We start from the raw sequence: 22,726 nt of genomic DNA on the forward strand, positions 1-22,726 counted from the left end.
TTGTCTGCTGTCGCCAAGCAGAGCTCACTCAGATTTGGATCCCCGACTGACCTTGGCACCGCTGACCTTGACGAATGAGGCCCCTCCTGGGGCCTCAACGCTATCACGGACATTCATTCATTCATTCACGTCTTCAATGTCTCACATCTTTTTTTGTCATTCATGCCAAGGAGACGTTTATAGAAAGCCACAAAAATGGCACCATGCACAGAATGCCGAAAGATTTATGTATTATGCATTCCCTTGGGCTACAGTTGGCGCTGATGGCGCAGCTGGAGTAGCAGGTTTTTAAATCTTGTCATCAGACAACCTGCATGTGCATGTTCGCACAACTCGCTTCACTGTATAGTCAGCTCAGCTGACATTTTAAAGAGGAGTAATATATAAATTATCTGATCAACTCCAATTTGTTGTTCCTAAAGTTGATTTTTATGGGTGTACTTTGTATTTTCATTCAGCTTTTCTTCACTATTAATTAGTGTTGTTCCGATACCGATACTGGTATCGGCAGAGGTGCCGATACTGCATAAAAACAGTGGTATCGGTATCGGTGACTACTCACAAGTAACATGCCGATACCATTAATTCCCAATATAGGATTTTGGATGCAGCATCTTGTGTCTTACTCGTGCACAACATTCACTGATATGTGACATGTTCACTGCATGCCGATCTAAGATATCCTATTGGCCCTTGAATGCTCTGAACCAATGGCAGGACAGCTTAAGTATCGGTATGGTATCGGTATCGGCCGATACTGCAAAGCTGGGTATCGGTATCGGGAGCCAAAACACGGTATCGGAACAACACTACTATTAATCACATATTTGCAAATACTTTTGAACGTGCTTGTAGGTTAAATGCTAAAAACTTAGCAATTTTCCCCCATAATTTAACGAGGTATTGACTTGTGCATCTGACATGCCCAATGGCATTATGAGAAAAAATGCCAAGCAGAAATCATTCAATGCAGATAATAATAACTCATAAAAAATATTAATAAGACATTTTTATTTAATGCATATTTTTTTAAATTTTGCATTTTACTTTTTACCATGGAAAAAAATGCTAACTTTTTAGCATTTAGCCTATGAGAAAATTCGAACACATTTGCAAACGTACTTGTAGACAAAAAATTTTAAATATTTGAAAGTAGGAACATATTTGAAAATACATTGCAACGTAGCCTTAAAAATGTTTTTACTTCACACTGGCAATTTTGGAATGCATTTAAAGCGGAGCTTGAGCCAAGATTCAAACCAAAACCTTTTGACTGTGAGGCTGACATGCTCGCCGTTATCCCGCTGCGCTGCCCGGAATTTTTCCCATTCTACTTTTTCATATTGCAGCCAAATGTGTAATCTGGATCACATCCTCAAACTTGCTTTGACATTCCAGCTTCTCACACTACATCGTTCCATATTTGGGACTTTTCTTTCCCAGAATTGGATTTTGCAAATCTTTCGTGAATACATGAATGTGAGAAAATGTATGCTTGTTGATGATAAGATGTGCCGCACACGAGTCCGCCGTGCTGCTGTGTGATCCACCTTTCGCCCTAAATCACCTCCAGCCCCTTTACAACTCCTTAACAGGATAAGCGCTATAAGAAATGTGCTACATTTGCTTGCGCGACTGAATAGAATTCTCTCCGTTTGAAAACCGAAATGGAGCAATACAGTACAGATCAAAATGTCACCTCTCTCCTCTGAATTAATCCTTGTTTATTCCTGTTTCTTTTAGAGCAGACCCCAACGCTCGTTACTTCATTTGTTAAGCGCTAAGAGTCGAGGCGACATGATGCATTGCACGTGCACACTAAACTTTACACCACCCTGATACCTATATGCACTTTGTTGGCAAGAAGCAGAAAGAGACAAAATAGGCTAATGGCTGTTTAAAGTAATTATGTCTGCAAAGATAAACTTGTATGACTGTGGAAAGGCAGGAGTGTTGTCTCGCAGTGATGATGTGCAGGTATGCCGCTGCTCGGCTCCATCACACTGGAGAGCTGTCTCTCCTTTTCTGGGGAGGGATTAGGAGGCAAGCAGCGATGGGGCCCGGGGAAGCATTTATGAGCGGGGACATGCGTACAAAGGATCCGTGTCAGAACATATAGGGCTGGGGTCATTTTTCTTTTTCAGAATTTGCTCTACAAGTCATGCCCCTCCCACGATGGCCCACTGTGCCCCTCCACCAACTCCAGACTCCGAGCCAACGACGGCCCACATCTGTTGAAGAACAGCAGATGCTCGAGTGCAGATGAGAAACATCACTGGAGTATATTTGTGCTATTATTTTGAATAGGATTGAAGACACACGCAGGGACGGAGCTATATGGTGGCTGGGGTGACTATGGCCACCCCTTGTCACTTTCTTGCCACCTCCATACCTAAGGGGAAGTTTTGGTGACTTTCTTCATATATGATGATGAATATTATTATTGATTATTATTAACTAATTTGCTCCCAAAAATTTATAAATGTTTTTTTTTATGTTTTAAGTGTCCCAAAGACGTATTTATACGTTTGTTTGTTTTTTGGCTTTGATGCAGCCTATCAACTGCAAAGAAAGTTTGAAGAAATGGTAGCTATTACACAAACGGCCAATAGGTGGCAGCAGAGCAACCTGGGCCATGTTGAAAAAAAAAGCTCATTTACTCACAATTCTAAATAGATTGTGAATAATGCTGAAACTTAGCTATATTCTAATGCTAATTGCTGCAAAACGGAAACAGATAGAAACATACTTTTTTTTCCTGGTGAAAGAAAAGACTCTCATCTTTCTTTTGGTAGGTTCCATGCTTTTATAGTAATTGAACACAATATTCTGTGGGCCTTGCAAAATCAGTCACAATCCAGTAAAACAGCCGGGAGTGAAGGGGATTGCTTCTGTGAAAATAGCTGGCAGTGAATGAGATAATGTTATCAAATTTTATTATTGTTTTTACGAGTATATATTTTATTTTTTATTTATGATATTAAAATTGTTTTATTTATTTTATTAATTTACTATAAAATCACCCTAGCCACCCCAATGAAAATGTTGGCCACATTATAGGGCATGTTCTCGGTCTGAACACTAGGGGGCACTGTGTAAAAGGAGTACATACAGTGGAATAGAGATGAAGAAGAATGTAGAGTCATAATGCCATGCTCGCTCTGTGTGTTAAACTAATGGGAGTATAAACAAAATAATACAAGACTGCTTCTTGAGAATACAACTGAAAGAAGAACTTTGGTGATGCTTTTATCACGCCATCACTTCTCAAAATGGCTGACATGGAGTCTGAGCACAGTAGCAGTGCTTGCCTTTAAGTCTTGTATACTCTACATGCTGCTGCTTTTTCTGATGCTCTAAAATGGCTGCACAAACGATTATCTGACCTTTCAATGTTGATCGATTGTTTGATACTACATTTTCCTTCTTTCCCCCCCTTTTAATGGCGCATCTTCTCTGTCATTTTTTGTAACACTGCCAAGTGGCACGCAGTAAATGTCACGCACGTATGCGTTTATATTATTAAACGTTACAAAATAGTTTGTTTCCAGTTGAGCAGCCGCCCAGAAGGTTTGCAAATAGTTTGGCGGCAAGCCCCGGTTTTGAAATGCACACCATCCCAGAGGTTCATATCTTCTGACGTCGTTCCTACGGACACATCCAGTCGTAACGGCTGTCGACAAATTTCACATTTCACAAGCTTGCATGTTTTGAGGATGTGTCCGACGGCGCTCATCAGTTTCTCAACAGACAACTGGCCGTGTTACTCTTAAGTCTACGCGCCATATCCTCATTTCCTCCGCGCTGATGTCACTAATACTCACATTTGTGACACATACATAAACCACATGCCCACCCACGTGCACGCAGGCCCAGCGAGCGGCCCGTCCTGTAGAATGTAGGAGGAAGTGAGTGTTGATATTGGGTGGGGGGGATAGCGTGGCAGGGCGACGGATCTCTCCACACCGTAGCCCCCTGCCAGGACTCGGTTACCTCTGCTGACAGATTAGATCATCTGCAACAGCCACGAGGAGGAGAGAGTCGCGAGGAAAGAGCAATTAGGTTTCGGGAAGCACCGCGTCGGCGTGTCAGAACTTGGCCACACGTTGACCTTTTGTACTTCTCTTGCGTCGCAGATGAGGCGTGCGCTGTTGAGTGTGTTGACCTGTTAAGACATGACCTCTTAGCTGCCCCTTACAAACCATGCCGCTGCCGCCGACTCCTCCCGAGACACGTCAAGAATTCTCCCTGGGCTGCACTCAGACAAAACCTGGGAGAGCCCAGCAGATGACTCATCCACCCTTTTTTTGGTTTTTTTTTTTGTTTTGACTTTGAATAGACGGGTTTCATTGAGAGTTGCATGATTCTTCCCTTCACTCAGAAACGTCCTTAAATAAGCGGCCCGCTGACCTCTGATCCTTCTTAGCAGCTTAAAAAATGTACAGGGGACATGAGAAATGAAGATAAATGGATGAACCACCATTTGTGTCCTCGGATTGCTGTTTTGACATCGTTACGTTACGACACAGTTTTTTTTTTTTTTTCATGGTATGAGTGTTTTTTATTTTTCGCCTACAAGTGTTTTGTACACAAAAATTTACTGTAATTTTGACTCTACTACTTCGTTCGCATAGGTTATTGAGAAACTCTTTTTGCATTTCAACTTACGGGTTATAAACTGGACTGTTCCGATACTTGTTGTAATTTAACCCAACTTTCGCGATTGTTTTGTACAAAACAAAATTAATTAATCTGTGCAAAAGGACTTATATACTAAATGTCCCAATCTTTGGGGTTTTGTGTAAAATAACCCAGATAAATGGGTCAAATTGACCCAAGTAGTGGATCAGTCCATTTTTGGCCCAAATTGGCCAACTATTTTTACAGTGAAAATGACAAATTAAATGAAATGACGTAAAAACATAACAAAACAAAACCCAAACTGGGTCAAAAAGAGACCGACACAACTTTATGGGTTATTCATTTAACCCAAAAAGTTGGGTCAAATGGATAATTCACAAAACAACCCAAACATTGGGTTGTTTTGTACAAAAAAAAAAAATAAAAAATCAAAACTTGGGTCAAGAATAGACCGCCTCAACTTTTTCAGTTATTTAACCCAAACAGTTAGGTCAAATTAAATTAATAACCCACAAAGCCTCCCAATTATTTTGGTTGTTTTGTGGCTTATTTATTTGTCCCAACTTTTTGGGTTAATTCAAAATAACCTGATTTGAATGGGGTCAAAATTGAACCAACCCAATTTTTTGGGTTAATTGAATAACATGATTGACGTGGGTCAAAAATTAACCGGGTTATTAAACTAATAACCAACAAAGTAGCCCAATGTTTGGGTTGTATGGTGGGCTATTCATTTCACCCATCATTTTGGGTTAAATAAATAACCCCTTTTTGACCCAATATGAGTTATTTTGGACACAACTGTTTTTAGAGTGTATGGCCACATTTTTTTTTCTTTTTTGCTCTAAATGAGCCCTCAGTAATAACAAGATAAACATAACTTGGCTCAATTGTTTAATTGTAGGCCATTCACTTAAATGGGGAAAATTATGTCTAAAGTTTGTGAAATGACGTTTGACTGTATATGGTTGTGTGTCCACCCAGTGCGACGGTTACGTCAATTCACATCAATCAGAAATATATTTTGGAGGCTCTCAAACACAGTTCGTAATAAACACCAACTGCAAAGACATTTTAGTCAATTGTAAGACGAAAGAAAATAAATTAGCGGAAAAGAAAAATAACTCGTTACATTTCATTATCAGAACTGCCATTTTCCCCCCCCATATTTCTTAACTGTGGTGTGTCATACTCAAAAGAGAACAGACCTCCGCCAAGGTTTAACCTGTAACAAAAGTGATTTATGCTTGTTCGTCCATATGTTGGCTGGACAGTTCCTGTTTTGCAAATGATGACATAAGATGACGGGAATGTACTTTTCTGAAAACAGAAATGAGGAACGGTTTGTGACATTTTTTTTTTTAAAGTACTTTGTTAGCCAGCTACTTTCTGTTTCACTGAGAATGATGTAAGATATTAAGGAATGTGATGGAAGACGTCTTGTGTGGTTCCATTGTGACTCAAATGTCAAAAAGAGAAAACATTTTCAAGCATTACATGAGTTCTACCTCGACACGCGTTTGACTCCCCCGCAACTTCTGGTGGAAATCATATAGTTTTTGCATATGGTGATCAAAACAGTACATCTCACCCCCATTCTGGCCTTAAATGCAGTTTGGATGCGCATCGAAGGTCAACATATACCGTATTTTCCGCACTATAAGGCGCACCTCATTATAAGGCGCACCTTCAATGTATGACATATTTTAAAACTTTTTCCATATATAATGCGCTACAGTAGATGCTGGGGTTACGTTATGCATCCATTAGATGGTGCTGCGCTAAAGGGAATGTCATCAAAATAGTCAGATAGGTCAGTCAAACTTTATTAATAGATTACAAACCAGCTTTCTGACAACTCCATTCACTCCCAAAATGAATAAACAGCTGTTTTATTATTTTCTCTGAGGTAAAGTATTAGTATTAGCTAGCGATCCAAGATGGCGGGATCTTCTGCGCATGTGCGTCACCGATCGTGCAGGGTCACCGATAGCGTCTTGATAGCGAGACCTGTTGCGGCTCTATATTGATCCATATATAAGGCGCACTGGATTATAAGGCGCATGGTCAGCTTTTGAAAAAAATGAAGGCTTTTAGGTGCGCCTTATAGTACGGAAAATACAGTACAAGAAAAAGAATCTACATAAATAACTGCAGTGTTCTCTTACTGGCCTTCACCTGCAGTCAAGTTCTTGCTTTTTTTTGTCCTAACATGGCTTTCCTCTGCGCTAACCTATACATAGATGAGACCGACGGGCTGAAAACGCTTTTGCAGAAGGGTCCCGTCTAATATTACTCGCCGTTTGGAAGATACCATCTTGTTTAATCAATCTGGATTCTTTCCTCCGCGTGGGTATCGGTGACACCTGGCTGTAACGTGGACTGCGAGGGAAGACGTGCATCCACGGGCGTGTTGCGACTCGCCTGTAGGGAGTGGGGGTGGAGTATGGGGGGGGGGGTAGTTTCTGACAGACAAGACAGGAAGCAAAAGATGATTTTGTGTAATTTTAGCAAGGAGCAGTCTGTCGCTGATTGGGATCTGACTTTTGGCACCTCACAATCCCCCCCGACCCTCCCCCTCCCCCGCCCACTAACTGTACCCCCCACCTTGTCTCTCCCTCACACGTATCTCCTAAATCTGAGCGCGTCAAATCGGACCCAGATGTGAAGTGGCTTGTGACCCTGACTACAAATTGGCAAGGGCAGACCCCCGCCTTACCTCGCCCCCCCATGTACTCCACCCCCTGCCCCATCCGCTTGAGTTATCTGGGTGGGGTCAACAATGCAAAGAGGGGAGGTCTTGGTCTCACTTGTGCACGGGTCATTACTAAAGAGAGAAGATGCTAGTAAAGGAAACTTTTTTTTTTTTTTTTTTGGATGGACCACATGGGAGTTTTGTTGAGGAGGGGGGGGGGGGGGGGGGCTCTTGATGCTCATTTATGGCTGTAGGGCCCGAACTGAACGAGCCACCACTTATCTATAAGATCCAGTCAGGGAAGAGTTGATTGCCTCAAAGCGATGGGAAATGCCTTCCTCTGCCTCCTTCCTTCTTCCGTATTCTCTCACACTATTCTTAAGCCGTCCCCACCTTTTCTCTCTCTACTTTTCCTCCCTCTTCCCTCCTTCCTCACTCCCGCTCTACCAACCCCCGTCACCCCCCCCCCCCCCCCCACCCCTCTCTCTCTTTCTCTCTCTCGCTCACCCTGCTGTGAGGAGTAGTTGGTTCCTTGCTGTACTTGATTGGTGCGAGTCTATATAGGAGGAGAGACGCTCTAACTGGGCTCTAACTGCGGGTGCCCTCTTGCCACACGCTCCCCCCCCCCCCCCACACACAGGACTACCTACTTTTTCTTTTTTTTTTATTTATTTATTTTTTCAAATCATATTTTGGGGCTCTTTTACCGAAAGGATTTAAATTTTATTTGTGACAGCATGACGGAGACTAAGAGGAAAGATAAAAAAGGGAGAAGGAAGGGCGGTAAGAAAGCGCAAAAAGAGAAGGAGGGCGATCCCACTCAAGGTAAGAAGAAATTGAAGGTGCACGATGATTTGCACGGGAGTGCGAATCAAAAGGAAGTTTGTGTTCGCTCTCAGCTTGTCAAAGCTTGCAGCCAGGTTGTCACATGGATGTGTAGAGACACATCTGGTTTGGCGGCAAGCGAGGCTTACAAAAAAATGGGAAATAATGAAAAAAGTTCATTTGCGGTGTAAAATCTGATTCCCAGATGTGATCATGTTGACATTTTCACTCTGCAAGTATTTGTGTGGAACACTTTTGGACAGGCTTAATAATTTATCAGCATCTTCAGTGGTTTTCGGATGTCAGTGATGAGTCACCGTACATAAGCGTGTCTTTTATTTTTTGCTTCCATGTCAGAGTATCACTGGAGAAGCAAGTGTAGCAAATGTGCTTGCTCACTGGTGGTTGCGTGCAAGCTGCAGCATGTCACTGTAGATTGACCTCGGGTCACGGGGAAGCCCATCCCCTCTTTCACTCGTTGCTTTCAATGGGACTCGGTGCGCCGTGACGTGAACTTTTTTTTTTTTTTTTTTTTTTTTTTTTTTTTTTTTTTTTTTTTTTTGGTATGTTGCAATTCCATACTGTGATTTTGGGGGAAACATCTTCATTCATCAACCATGATATCTACATGACATACTACATAACATAACGTTGTTTGCATCTTCAAACTTCAGTTAAATAAAAATCTGACAGTATGCTACCAAATAAAATGGCAACAGGTGGATACAGGTTTACTCTACTTTCTACTTTCAAATGGAAGCACATTTAATTGTTGTGCCTGTCAATATATGTCGCTAGCATACATAGATAATCATAAATATAGCAGTAATTAGTGAAATGGAAGTTGATAACCTGATGTTCTGTCACGGCACCCTGGTTGGGATCGCTATTCCACTCCACTTTGATTGACCCTATATTGGAATATGACATTCAATGGAAATCACGTTAGAGTGTTTATCTTCACATTCCACATCGCATCGAGATGAATTGAGGCTGCGAAATGTGAGATGAAAAGATTGCGAGTCTCAACGCTCTGTAATAAAAAAAAAGTTGCCTCCTTGTAATTATTCATGAGTCAGCGTCACACTGCTGAGAGCAATAAAATACGTTCAAAAGAGGTGAGGAATGACACTTATTTGTAAAAAAAAAAAAAAAAAAGGCAAAACTGTCAATCCTGATATCAAATTATTATTAAATGAAAGCTATTGATCACATCCATCCAATGCAGTAGTGCTTTGTGATACAAGTTTAAATCATTGGGCGACCATGCTTGTATCTCAAATCATGTTTCTCCATTGAAATAAATGGGAATACCATTAATCCGTCCCAGCCACTTGATAGAAAACAAAAATGCTAATAATTTGCGAAATAAAAATAAAATAAAATTACATTCTATTATATTTAAGTATACAGTCATAATTAAGTAAAATTTAATGCACTAAAATGTGTGCATCATGATTAATTAATTGTGCATCATCTTCTGTTGTGTGCAACTCAGCAACCTGGGGGCAGTATAACACAACTTAAAAAACAAATAAAATCTCTCAATTAAGAAAAACGGCTGTTCAATCAAGTTGACTATAAATTAGCTTCTATTTTTTCCCCTTGTCCTCATATGTGACCTTGTTTTTAATCGATGCTGCATGGTCCAGCATGTGCATGAATGTGCACACGTCCTTGTGTGTATACGAAGTGTCAAATATAATTGTATGTAATCTGACCAATGAGTGAGCTGTCAGTCCAGAATATGGCAGCTGTCTTCTTCAACTTCCCTCTTAACTTTGCACATTTTTAAAAGGATGTGATTTTCCCAGCAGGTGTTTGAGTGCGCTATGTTACCAAGGACTTGGCTACCAAGGCCACACTGAAAAGAAATGGGCTAGTAAATAATCGTAAATTATGTTAATAGTAGTTAAGGGTGATGTCATATTAATACTAACAGGAACACAGTGTCCCCAATCTTGAAATTTTAGGGCACAAGTAGAAACTTTAGGGGCACACGCTATAAAAATAAGCAAATTAAATATCCATCCCCTTCATTTTCACTGTATTACTGATAAATGGGCTGAAGTGTGAAAAAGACGTGACAGCAACAAAAATGATTCAAGAAGAGTAATTATTAAAAATAATAATAATAATAAAATCTGCAAACTTACTCATTGTAGTGGTGCGAGTGGATGACCCCGAAAAAATAAATAAATAAATAAATAAATAGGAGAAAATGCCACCATTTAGGGGCAGTTTGGAGCTCTGTATTAAAAAAGAAAAAAAAGCTTGCAGTATTGTAAGTATTGTAAGTTGTAATTTTCAGAGTTAATCCCACATAAACAAATTCAGTTCTTTTCAGAGAGGTTCATATAATTAGTCAAGTAATATCTTTAAATAGGGTTTGGATGAGTAATATCTTTAAAATAATAATAATAATAATAATAATAATAATAATAATAATAATAATAATAATAATGATGATGATGACAATGATAATAAACACTTTTAATATTTGCTAAATTTTTTTTATTGCACCCAACAAAAGAGACTTGCCGGTAAGTTCATTCTGTTTGAACATGTACTACAAATTTCTTTTTTATTTTTATTTTTTATTTTTTATATTTAATAATTTGTCGTAGTAAAATTTATTATATCCCTGTAAAATTTAGATTTTCCTTTTTTCTTGATTTTTAGACCTTAATTTTTATACAAGTACACATTTCTTCCCTCTAAATATCCAATAATAATAATAATAATAATAATAATAATAATAATACATATCACAAATTTATTCTGATATACAGTAGCTACTAGGTATTGGTATTGGGCTGTTACCCGGCCTTATTTCATTGGCACTCATGATGACTACTAGGGAATTAGAAGAATAGAAAATTGCCGTTTATTTTCATGCAATGTTAAGAAAAAAAAAAAAAATCCTATATTAGGATATACAGATTTATGTTTCAAAAGTAATGGTGGTATCGGTATCAGTGACTACCTAATAGTTGAGTACTTATATTGGTATCTGCCTGAAAAAAGTGATATCAAACATTGCTGGTTCTAACTATGCTCTCAAACTTTTTTTTTTTTTCATGTCTTTATTTATTTTTAGAAGTACTGTAGTACTATTTAGCAGTGAGGCCATAAGAGCGGTTGAGCATGATTTAGGACATGTTGCCACAGCAATGTAACATGCGGATTTTCTTTCAACCTGGAATATGTGTGTGCGTGTGTGTAGCGACTGAAAGGCGACACTCTCATGAGAACGCTAACAAAGCTGCCAAAACGCTAAGTTCTTCTTGAAGTAGAAAAGACACCCGAGGGGGCGTAAAAACTGGGCAACTTTGTTCTCATTCTTCCGTTGAATTGGAGGCCACGGGCGCTTCATCATCTTCGACATCAATGCGTTGAAAAGACGGACGTTTGTCAGCTTGCGGAACGCCTCCCGTAAAGTCAGACCGGCCTAAATAAATATGCCGCCGTTGTAATTGTACTGACCATCCATCTTGTGTCAAGACAAAACACACGTTTGCATCCGGTGCGGTAGCGCTTTGTGTGCGTGCTCGCACGGGCTGCTAATAATTGGTTCAGGAAGTGAAGAGTCTCCTTCATTGTGTGCCAGATCTCTCTTATCATGTTCAAACACCTACCTGGCATCTGATTTTAGAGCTTAAAAAGGAAGCTACTGCACTTAGTCAGAAACAAAATGTAGCAGTGATCAGAGGAGCTGGAGACACCTCAAACAGTTGGGCAATGCGCGCGTCGGTGTGGCCGCGCCAAACGGAAAGCTAATCAAAAACAACACCTTACAAGACTTCATTCATCACTAAGCTGCGAATACAGCCGTAATGTGACTATAAAACACCTTAATGCATGCTGAGTGGAGACTGTTTATTTTGTAGAAGCGAAGCGCTCAAAACATGCCCGACACTGAAAGCATAATTGAGTTTCAACTTTTTAAATGGACTGTACTTACTAGTCACAACATGAGGTACAACCGAGCTCCAATATAACCAAAATTGAATTCAACCTAGCATGAGAGATAATAAAATACTGAAAACACAAATATATAATTCCTGACTCATAATTGTGATGATATCATCATTGGCTGCTAATTTGGTGCACTCAGTAGTCGACATACGGCTGTTGTGATGGTACGTCGTGTGATTTCATTTCTTTATTATTGTAATCCCTTCCATACTATGTTGAGCAAAAAAGTGGTCGGACGAATATGTGCAATTTGAATTCACATCTAAACTGGAAGGTATGGTGTTCCACAGGGTTCAATTCCGAGTCCAGTGTTTTTTTTTTCATTCACTGTAAAAATGCAAAGTGATATTTACTTGAAAAAGTCAGTAAAGGTTGAAGCCCTCAGAAGCCCCAAGTATATTTTACAAGTAGTTTAGTTTAACTAGAATTTCTGACAATTTTACTAAATTTTTTTCAAGTAAATATCAATCATCCCCATTTTTTCAGTGATCTGATTAAATTACACTGTTATTATTGAAATTGGCTTCATAAATTTAGAACGTCACATATTTCATTGATCAATCGAGCAGTATTGTACCAAGGCGAAGGAGAAGGTCTCATCTCTGATCTTCAATTGTTGGCCAATATCAGGAGAATAATCCTCCTTATTCAGCATTTTTTTGGCGTCGCTTTTTATGGCACAATTGGTGCATTCAACTTCGCTGTGTTCCAAAATAGTGCGTGCACTTCCTGAGCGCAAGTCATTTACATGAACTGCAACACAAAGCGGGCCTTGCTGTCAGTCCAAAACATCCTTGTCACTTTAATAGGCCACTTTCATTTAGATAATGTATACGAAATGGAAAATCTAATTTTATCGTAATTGCACATGTCAGTACAGAGCAACCCAATTCATTTTAGTTTCAACCTTGGATGGATCATGAAAAGACAAAACTCTCCAGAAAATGAGGGCTCAGAAACAGGACACATGGCTCACATATTCTGAGACGCTTTACAATCAAAATGTAATAAAATGCATATTAAACTGAACCGAATCGTAGTTCTCGCAAAAAAAAAAAACTACACTACAGTCATGGCCAACTTCCAGTTCAACTATACAGTACAACGACAGCCACGCTCAACAGGATTAGCACCATACAAAGTAGATGAATGGGCAAAAATGAGGGATTAGTGATAATGATAGTCTGAAAGATTGTGTCATATCTTTACAGGAACCTGTTATCAGAAGAATCTACAAGGATGCACTGTAATTGATAGAAAACAGACATATTTCAGCGGTTACATGTTTTAAGGAGGCATTTTCTTTTTTAAATTGCTGTTAACTAGCACATGCACATTCCTTCATTTCTGTCAGTGTTAATTTTCCACAGAAACGTCAAATTCTAGTGTGTCTGTTCTATCATGTTGTCATGTTTTGGTTCTGTGAGGTTGGGATTTTGTTTGTTTTTTGGGTTTGATTGTTGTCTTTTGTCTGTGGTTAGTGTTTTGTGTGTTTTCCACTCCCCGTGTGGTCAACCAACCAATTGTGTCTTCCCCATTTGGGTTTGATTTAGTTTGTGGGGTTTGTTCGGTCAGTTTGGGTGCATTGTTGGTGTTATGTGGGTCATGCTGTGTGTCATTGCCACATCAAGTACGTTTTGCAACATCTAGTTAGCTTAGACGTGGCTAAGCTACAGTTGTCTCCGTCCAGTCAAGTCCGGTCCTGTCATGCTACGCTTGGTTCAGTCCAACTTCAAAGTCTTTCTGTAAAAAAAAAAAGAGTTGTGCAATGCCTGTTAGCAAATAGCCTAGCACTACTAGTCAGGGTGTATTGTAATGTCCCTGCCAGGTAATTGAACAAACATGAGTTTCTTTGGTCAAAAAATGACTAGCTACAGGCTAACTTCTAAATTCTAAACATATTCGTCTAGTAAGAACAATATGTTTGTGTAGGTTGTGGTATGTGATGCTTGCTTTGCTTGAAAGAAGTCCAGTTGTACCAGCATAGTGCTACAAATGCTACCAGTTAGCATTGACAAGAGCACACGATCAGGCACAAAACACACAGGCTGGCTAGCTTGAGCAGCTAACTATGGCTAACTACTCTATATGCTTATTCATTGGTGCACACGTCACTCACCAGACTCCAGACAGAGGATACTTAAAAAAAATATTCAAAACCGGCACTACATGTTACACATTCATCAAGTAAGTACAGTCTAATGATTTTGTGGTATGTGATGCTCGTTTTGCTTGAAAATAGTCCACTTGTAACATAGCATCGTGCTTCAAATTCTGCTAAAATATGTTAGCATTGTGAAAATGACGAATGAACAGTCAGCGGCTGAAAGAAACCATGTGCTGTTATTGTAAAAAAAAAAGTAGCATTATCGCTTTGTCTTTGAGTCATATCTAAACGATGCACTCGCTAATTATCTGGTGAAAGCGGTTTCCTTGCTTGTGGTTGAGAAATGATGTTTTCGAACAGATGTTACAGCCCACTGACTGGTCCAGTCGGAACACCGTCGGCCCAACGCAAAGGTCATTTCTCGAGGCTGTCTCATCCAGCAATTTGTCTCTGGACAGCTTCTCGTGAAGTGACATAACACTGAAATAATCTCGGATGCTTTGTCCAGAAGGGGGGGGGGGGGGGGGGGGGGGCATGCCTCAGATTCCTCCCCTAAGCTCCTGGAAGTAAACGAGAAATGTTGACTCAATCATATGAGCAATTGCTAATTCACCGAGCGACTTTGTTCTTGCAGTCGCGCTGACTTTTCCAACTGTTGCCCGCGAGCGTGAGCCACTGACATGCCACACAGGTCCCGGCTCTCTGTTTTTGCCTTTTATTATTCGCGTCTGCAGCTGCCCCTCAACTTCCAAAGCAGACAATCAGGCGAGTTTATCATCACTGCCTGACACTTTTTCCACAGGTGTCACACAAAAAAACGAGACGAGCGTTTGAGAAATCACATGCCGGCACTTTATGTGAGCACGGTTGACTTGCTCTGCACTTCATGTGTGTCCAGCAAAACATCTCCTGTATGATGGTTTCCTCATCAGGCGACCCGCGGAGGAGCATCCACTGTATATCACGCTGTGCGCGCGCTGCCAGAGGGTTCGTGGATGTCATGTCGCGTAGATGAAAGAGCTTTGAAGATAGACGTGAAGATGAATCTCCACGGAGAACTGTTTTGAACATCTGCGGCGAGAAGGTAGAGCGAAGTGACGGCGCCCTGCGTCTTCATTACGTTTGCGGTCCTTCTTACACATCTGGCTTACCGATAAGTGTTTCTGTAACTCTTCCAACCGAAGACAAACTTGTTTAATTTACTTGGCAAGGACAGACCTGCATTGAGGCAAAGTACTAAACATTATTTTGTTGTTTTTTTTATGGCGCAACTTCATTCCTGCTGTTCTTTCTGCTGATGACAGGATGACAAGCTTTCCTCAGGCACCGTGTTGAACCGAGTCTGGCAGACTGAAAAACGCGTACAGCGCCGACGTTGTTTACTCAGTCTATCCCATATAGGCGGCTAAAATATCGGACAAAGTCGGGGTAATTGTCACATTTGGAGACAGGAGTTCAATTCAAAGTTTTGCTGCCAAGCTACATTTACAAGTAAAAGCCGCTTGATGAAAATGTGCGATGAAGTTTCTTGTCAAACATGGCGCATGTTTGAGTATTCATGACTCCAGGTTCTTTTTGTACATCACATCCCATACAGCCTATTACAGCTGTAAAAACATGTTTTAACTGGAAACATCTGGACTTTGAAAGTTAATCAACCCGGAGCACCTGACACTTCATGTTCAACCCGTTTCTGCACCTTGTTCCTACATCTCTTCTTAAATATAAAATGGAAAGTCAACACCAAAATTAACTTTACAATATTTTCTATGCGCTTCCTCTATTCAAATCACAGCATTCTGATTAACTCATTTGCTCCCAATAACGTATAAATATGTTTTTTTTCTAAATGTTTTAAGTGTCCCAAAGACGAATTTATACGTTTTTGTTGTTTTTTTTATGCTAGAGCATACAGAAGGCTTTGATGCAGCCTCTCAACTGCAAAGAATAGTTGCAGAAATTGTAGTTATTACACAAACGGCCGGCAGGTGGCAGCAGAGCAAAGGAGATCAACCAGGGCCATGTAGAAAAAAAGCTAAATTGCTTACAATTTTAAATAGGTTTGTGAAAACTGATGAAACTTAGCTCTCTTCTAATGCTAATTGCTGCAAAACGGAAACAGATAGAAACATACTTTTTTTTTCCTGATGAAAGAAGTGACTTAAATCTTACTTTTGATAGGTTCCAAGCTTTTATAGCAATAGAACACGATATTCTGTGGGCCTTGCAAAATCAGTCAAAATCCAGTAAAACAGCCGGGAGCGAACGGGATTGCTTCTGTGAAAATGGCTGGGAGGGAATGAGTTAATATTCCATTTGCGGAATATACTGTAGTTTAAGCAGAAAAATCCAGCCATTTTATTTCATCTCAGAGTGTGGCCATTTTGTTACTTGCTGTCAACTGAAAATGACATCACAGTCGCTCAGGGCTCAGCAAAACCAATCACAGCTCACTTGTTTTCTGAGTTTGGTCATGTGACGTTAGCAAGCGGAGCTGTGATTGGTGGTTACCTTAACCTGTACAACTGTGATGCCATTATCAGTCGGCGGCAAGTGACAAAATGGCCGCCCTTTGAGATGGATAAACACTGGCGGATTTTGCTGCTTAACTCATATTCCACAAATGCAACATTAATGAGGATACTGTGTTTAGACCTGCGGGGCCGACTTCCCATTTAATAAAATTTTCATCATAATTATATTAGCATCTGTAATAGTTGGGACTTTGCTTTCTGTCATTAGGTTTGTCCAGCAAATTATCCTGTGTTCTCTTTGATATCACCTTATATCTGTCATCCAATGAGGTCTGAGTATGTGATACAATGCCGTCCAATAACATAAATTCTTAATTGGGTTAAGGTCAGGGATTATGGTGGTCTCCTATGGTAGCTAAAGCTTCAGTGGTGTTTTTTTCTGTTTGTAATGGTGCCTTGTCTTGCATGATAATTATTTTTACTGCGGAAGCCACAGGTCAGAGGTCATTTTGACACCTTCAGGCATGCAAAATTTGCCTTCTGTTTCACTTTCTATCGTTTTAGCCCGAAAACAAAAATGTTTTAGGAACATTGTGGCAATGACCAACCAACCACCAAGAACACCAACATTCAAAGAAATGTTGCATTTCTTTGTTTGTTTGTTGATAAAGATGTTTGCAAATTAGCCTTTGTGGATTTCTGAGCTTACTGTAAATGTTTTGCCTCGTGGGCATTAGTTAGGGGTGGCTTAAATATAACATGACTGTAAGCCGAGGGGATCTTACATCTAGAGGTTCTTGGGACTCCAGAGACAGCAGCAGCAGCAGCAGCTTCAAATACCTGCTTGCTGCTCGTCAGCTGGTTTCTTAATGCCATACATTTGCCTGGCAGAAACTCAGACAGAGAAACTTTCTTGAAATTGTTTCATGATATTGAACTGCTTAATAATATGGAACAAATATATCACTATGACTTCCAGAAGGAGCTCACTTCAATCTTGAATTCATGACATGAGATCCTCCAATTCATGTATCAATTTCTTGTGATATCAAGTCCAACAAAGCCCATCTTCCCAGGTGCCATAAATACTAGGCGGCTCACAGACCAAAACATAAATAGATGTTGTTGATCTAAAAATACTCTCTGTGTTATTGATCTGTGTTTGAGCTATTTTGAATTAGACTTTTTTTTTATGTCATCACCTGAAGTCTATGAAAATCAGATTGAACTGTGCATCCCAAACATTGTGTAGTAATTTGGAATAAATCTGCATCCTATGCGCGAATTCATGTTTCCACCAGATATGCATATAGTACCTTAATTAGTGTGAATAAATCAAATATATGCAAGTCATAAATAAGTCTCACGTCTTAAACTTCAAGTTTCAATGAAGTCCCAATGCTGTGGTAAAATTAAGCAAGTCAAGTTGAGTCACGTTGCCGCTTGGGTTAGGAAAGTCATAAATCAAGTCATTCAGTCGTGTTGAGTCACAAATTGCACAGAAGCCACTTTGTACTGAGTATCTGTACGAACCCATTCACATTTTTGAATATATATTGCTCACCGTGTAAATAGAGTAAATGTTCAACTCTGAATTGTGACAATGCAATTTCATATGCATAAGTTAACATTGCCCCCAATTTCATCACTCGTCACATCCACACACCAAAATAAAATGCAGCATCATTGAGGCTTTTCCTCTCCTCGTGGTTACGACAACTTTATCAGGTCACGGAAGTAGGACAATTTCTGCAGAAAGAGGACATGGTAGAAGAGCAACTTGTTATAAATGCATCACAAGTTCAATTTTTTCCCTCATTTTTAATGGGGTTGCAAACAGCTGGAATTGGAAGCGTTACTCAGCGAAGTATTCACATGATATCGTGAATGGAGAACGTTTTTAGGAGGGGGGCATCTTGGCCATCCCCTGATTGACCCTCATTCACCCCGACTCCATTTCCCCACCCTGAGTGAGTCTTCCCCTCAACATGTTTGCAGCTGTCAGCTGGCAAGTGTTTGTGTGGCTGTGTGTTCTTCATGTACTTTATGAATGTGTGTGTGTGTGTGTCAAAGATCATTTTTCATAATCCGGTCCATGACATTAATAGAAATGACACAATATTTGGAGCCACACTCACGCACACAAAAGAAGCAGCCGAAAGGCTTACATACGCAGTCGGCGTTAATTCTACAGTGGCAATTGATTGTGGATGTTTGCTGTGATATCTTTTAGAATATCTGATAACAGGTAATTGCACAGCAAATGATTTGAAATTGCACCTGTTTGTTGGTCTGACGTCAACTTGATGATGCCTCTGGTGACAACATCTGTTGGTCACATGAGAGACTTGTTAGCTCAGTCCACTGAGGGACAATTGGCTCCGTACTGCATCGATGTCCTCAAACACATCAAATGTGCAAACTAAACTTTTTTTCCCCCCCCAGAATTCTCAGTAACATTTTTCTCTTTTCTTTCTAGCTTCGGCTCCAAAGTTAAAACCAATGAAGAATCCATCAATAGTGGGCGAGGGAAGCAAGCTCACAGTCAAGTGCGAGGCCACGGGGTACCCTCTGCCGACCTACCGATGGTTCAAAGACGGCAACGAGCTGAAGAAAAGCAAAAAAATTCGAATAAAGAACAGCCAGTGAGTACACACAAGAAACTCGACTAACATTATGGGCGGCATGGCTCAGTGGTAGAGTGGTCGTCTCCCATCCGTGAGAGGTTGTGGGTTCGATCCTCACCCCTGGTGATCATGTCGAAGTGTCCTTGAGCAAGACACCGAGCCCCGATTTGCTCCCAATGGGCCCAGCAGCATATAAATGTATGAATGGGTGAATGTGAGGCATTGTAAAGTGTTTCGGGCACCATATGGTGTCGGTAAAATGAATCACATGCTGATGACTAAAAATGACATCATCGTCACTCAGGTAACAGCCAATCACAGCTCATGCTCCGTGATTGGCTGTTGCCTGAGCAATTGCGATGTCATGTTTACTCGACAGCAAGTGGCAAAATGGCCGCTTTGGCCGTTGAGCTTATATTCCACAAATGGAATATTAATTAGATTACAGTGTTGAGACAAGTTGGGGCACATATTATTGTAAACAACATTTTTGAGTTGATTTCCCAACATGTTTATATGGAATCGATTGGTGTTACTGTTTGCATGAAAACCTACCAGTGTCTAATATTTGTTAATAATGACATTTAATTGGGTGGTAGAAGAGCGAGTTATTCACTAATTCACTTGACATATCATTCAGGTAGGAGTACTTTATTTTTAAGAATAATTCTGTAAGATGAGTTAGAAATTGTTATTTTACAATTATATATTATTATATATATGGAATCATAGTGTAATACGTGTTTTAGGTTTAATCAATAAATATAAGCAATTACAAGCATTTTTTCGTATGATGTCATTAACTTACTATTTTCTTGGATTTAATGTAGTTGAAGATGCTTTTGGTTGCAGTACCACACTTGGCCACCCTGCAAAAGAGGCAGTACTGTGCCTTGCTCTTTTAATAATTCATGCTCCTTTTCCACGCTGTCTCCGGTTGGCTGATGATCATGTAATTAAAATTGCTGGCTCCAGAGGAGTATGTGAGTAATGTGCAAGAAGAAGACAGAATCTTGGAACACTTCAATGTATTTAAAAGCCCCTTGTAGGCACTTTGGCTGTTTTGCAGGCAAATTAAAAGCGGCGTTATTAAAAACACCATGAGACATTTGACGTGGCTTAATGAAACCACGTTGAACTCTGTACAAAAGTCCTGAGTGGTTCTATTATTCCAGACATTTTTTCATTGTCTAATCAGCACCCTATCAAAGCAGAGGCCTGTTGCCATGCGGCCGCTTGTCCTGTTGTCTGCCTCTCTGTTTCCACTCGATGCGTTTCCATGTTGCTTCCTCCCGGGCCGGATTCCCCTGACTCAGCTGTGCGAATGTTGTCTCCCACAGGAAAAACTCCAGACTCCAGATCAGCAGAGCGAAACTGGAGGATTCTGGGAATTACACTTGTGTGGTGGAGAACCATCTGGGAAAGGACAACTCCACTGGCACTGTCAACGTCCAAAGCAGTGAGTACTGAGTGAAAGCACTGGCATTGTTATTCATCGCTTACGACTGTTCTCCGGCCAACTAAAAGATCCAAAGTGGGCATGTAAAAGTGATAACATGCATGAAGAACAATTTTGACTTTGGGGCTTTGCAAAGTCTTTAATATGGGTCCTATTCACGATTTGGCTAGTGACACAAGAAAATAACATGGCACACCTGAGAGCTGTAAAACGTTTCACTTTTGATACAAGCAAATACATGCTAGTGCTGCATTTTGGAAAGTGCTGAAGCCGGTGAAAGACTTTTGATAACAGCTGCTTCCATTTGGTGGTGTGGTGAGTTCATGTTGGTCCTGCTACGAGTGCGCGCGGGTAGTGCGCTGGCTACATGGTTCTCAGACAGTATTAAAAAGAGACACAAAGCGAACGAGCGGATACAAGTCATGTGCTTTTGCTTCTATCCAAGCAAGGATGTGTCGTTATCTTGTCTGCGTGGCAAAAATCCACAGCTTGTCTGGAGTACAGACTGCAGCTAGAAAGTCCACATCTTCCACACGGCTTCGTCCAAAATAAAAAATAAATAAATCTATATCCACTCACAATGGCATTGTAAAGACACAAAAACACATTTGCTTGCGTCAAATGCTAATTAGAAGCCTGAAAAAGCAACAGTCACCACACTGGTCACTGAAGCTTGTGTTACTCAAATACTGTATAGCAAGCAAATATTCTAAATGTTCTTTAAGCAGGTTTAAAATCAGCATATGTATGTCTGCAACTGAAAGAAATGTAGTTAGTAAATTATGTGAGGCAGTAACATCATTGTACATTTTTTATTGTCAAACAGAAACTATTAAAAAAAAGGGGGAAAAAAAACATGCACTTGTATCACCGTTGCTCGCTAAAACAATTTTACATTTATTTTCAAGCAAATGGAGTATTTTTTTTTAACATAGTACCGTATTTTCCGCACTATAAGGCACACCTCATTATAAGGCGCACCTTCAATTAATGACTTATTTTCAAACGTTTTCCATATATAACAGTAGAGGCTGGGGTTACGTTCTGCATCCATTAGATGGTGCTGCGCTAAAGGGAATGTCAACAAAACAGTCAGATAGGTCAGTCAAACTTTATTTATAGATTACAAACCAGGTTTCTGACAACTCAATTTACTCCCAAAATGAATAAACAGCTGTTTTGTTATTTTCTCTGAGGTAAAGTATTAGTATTAGCTGGCGATACAAGATGGCGGGATCTTCTGCGCATGCGCGTCACCGATCGTGCAGGGTCACCGATAGCGTCTTGACAGCGAGACCTGTTGCGGCTCAATATTGATCCATATATAAGGCACACTGGATTATAAGGCGCATGGTCAGCTTTTGAAAAAATTGAAGGCTTTTAGGTGCGCCTTATAGTGCGGAAAATACGGTAATATATATTTATTATTATTTATCATAGTAATATACAGTATATTTATTATTATTTATCATATTCAATAACCTATTTCTGGTTAGATAATCAAAAACCTAAGAAAACGTGAATTCAATTAATGTACTTTTGCTTCCTTAACATAGACGCAAAGCTAGCCCTCACTTGTTTAATGCTAACATGCTGAAAAACTAAAAACTGAAAAAGCCATTGTAATGCTAACGGTTGATGATGTATTTCATCGATAGCTGACTCTGATGAGAATAAGAATACGTTTCTCATAAAGTGATTACTATATTCTTTTGAAACGCTTTTCTTTTCTGTTTATAATAGTACTTCCTACGTGGACAGAAAAACAGAATAAATATATCCGTTTTTAAAAAGACCAGTGTTGTTGTGGATAATCTGGATATGGGCTGTGCTTGATGCCTTGAAAGGAATGTAAATTCCCGCTGGTATGACCGAGTTCACCTGGCTGTAAAAACGTCTCAGGACTTTGACGCTGTGCAG

The 22,726-nt window shown here is 40.0% G+C and overlaps 1 protein-coding gene across 5 annotated transcripts in view; it reads left to right on the top strand.

Annotated features, from left to right (window-relative positions):
- nrg2a (neuregulin 2a) overlaps nt 1-22,726 on the top strand; it is a 104,537-nt gene that overhangs the window by 30,297 nt on the left and 51,514 nt on the right. For 4 of the 5 annotated variants that reach the window (XM_077505749.1, XM_077505750.1, XM_077505751.1 and 1 more), the window contains 2 exons: nt 19,200-19,365; nt 20,688-20,806. In XM_077505749.1, coding sequence (XP_077361875.1) covers nt 19,200-19,365; nt 20,688-20,806 — 285 coding nt within the window. Of the gene's footprint in view, nt 1-8,044; nt 8,162-19,199; nt 19,366-20,687; nt 20,807-22,726 lie in introns of those variants that run through there. The other variant, XM_077505752.1, reaches the window with a different exon arrangement.

This window comes from Festucalex cinctus, chromosome 18 (assembly GCF_051991245.1).
Source record: "Festucalex cinctus isolate MCC-2025b chromosome 18, RoL_Fcin_1.0, whole genome shotgun sequence".
NCBI lineage: Eukaryota > Metazoa > Chordata > Actinopteri > Syngnathiformes > Syngnathidae > Festucalex > Festucalex cinctus.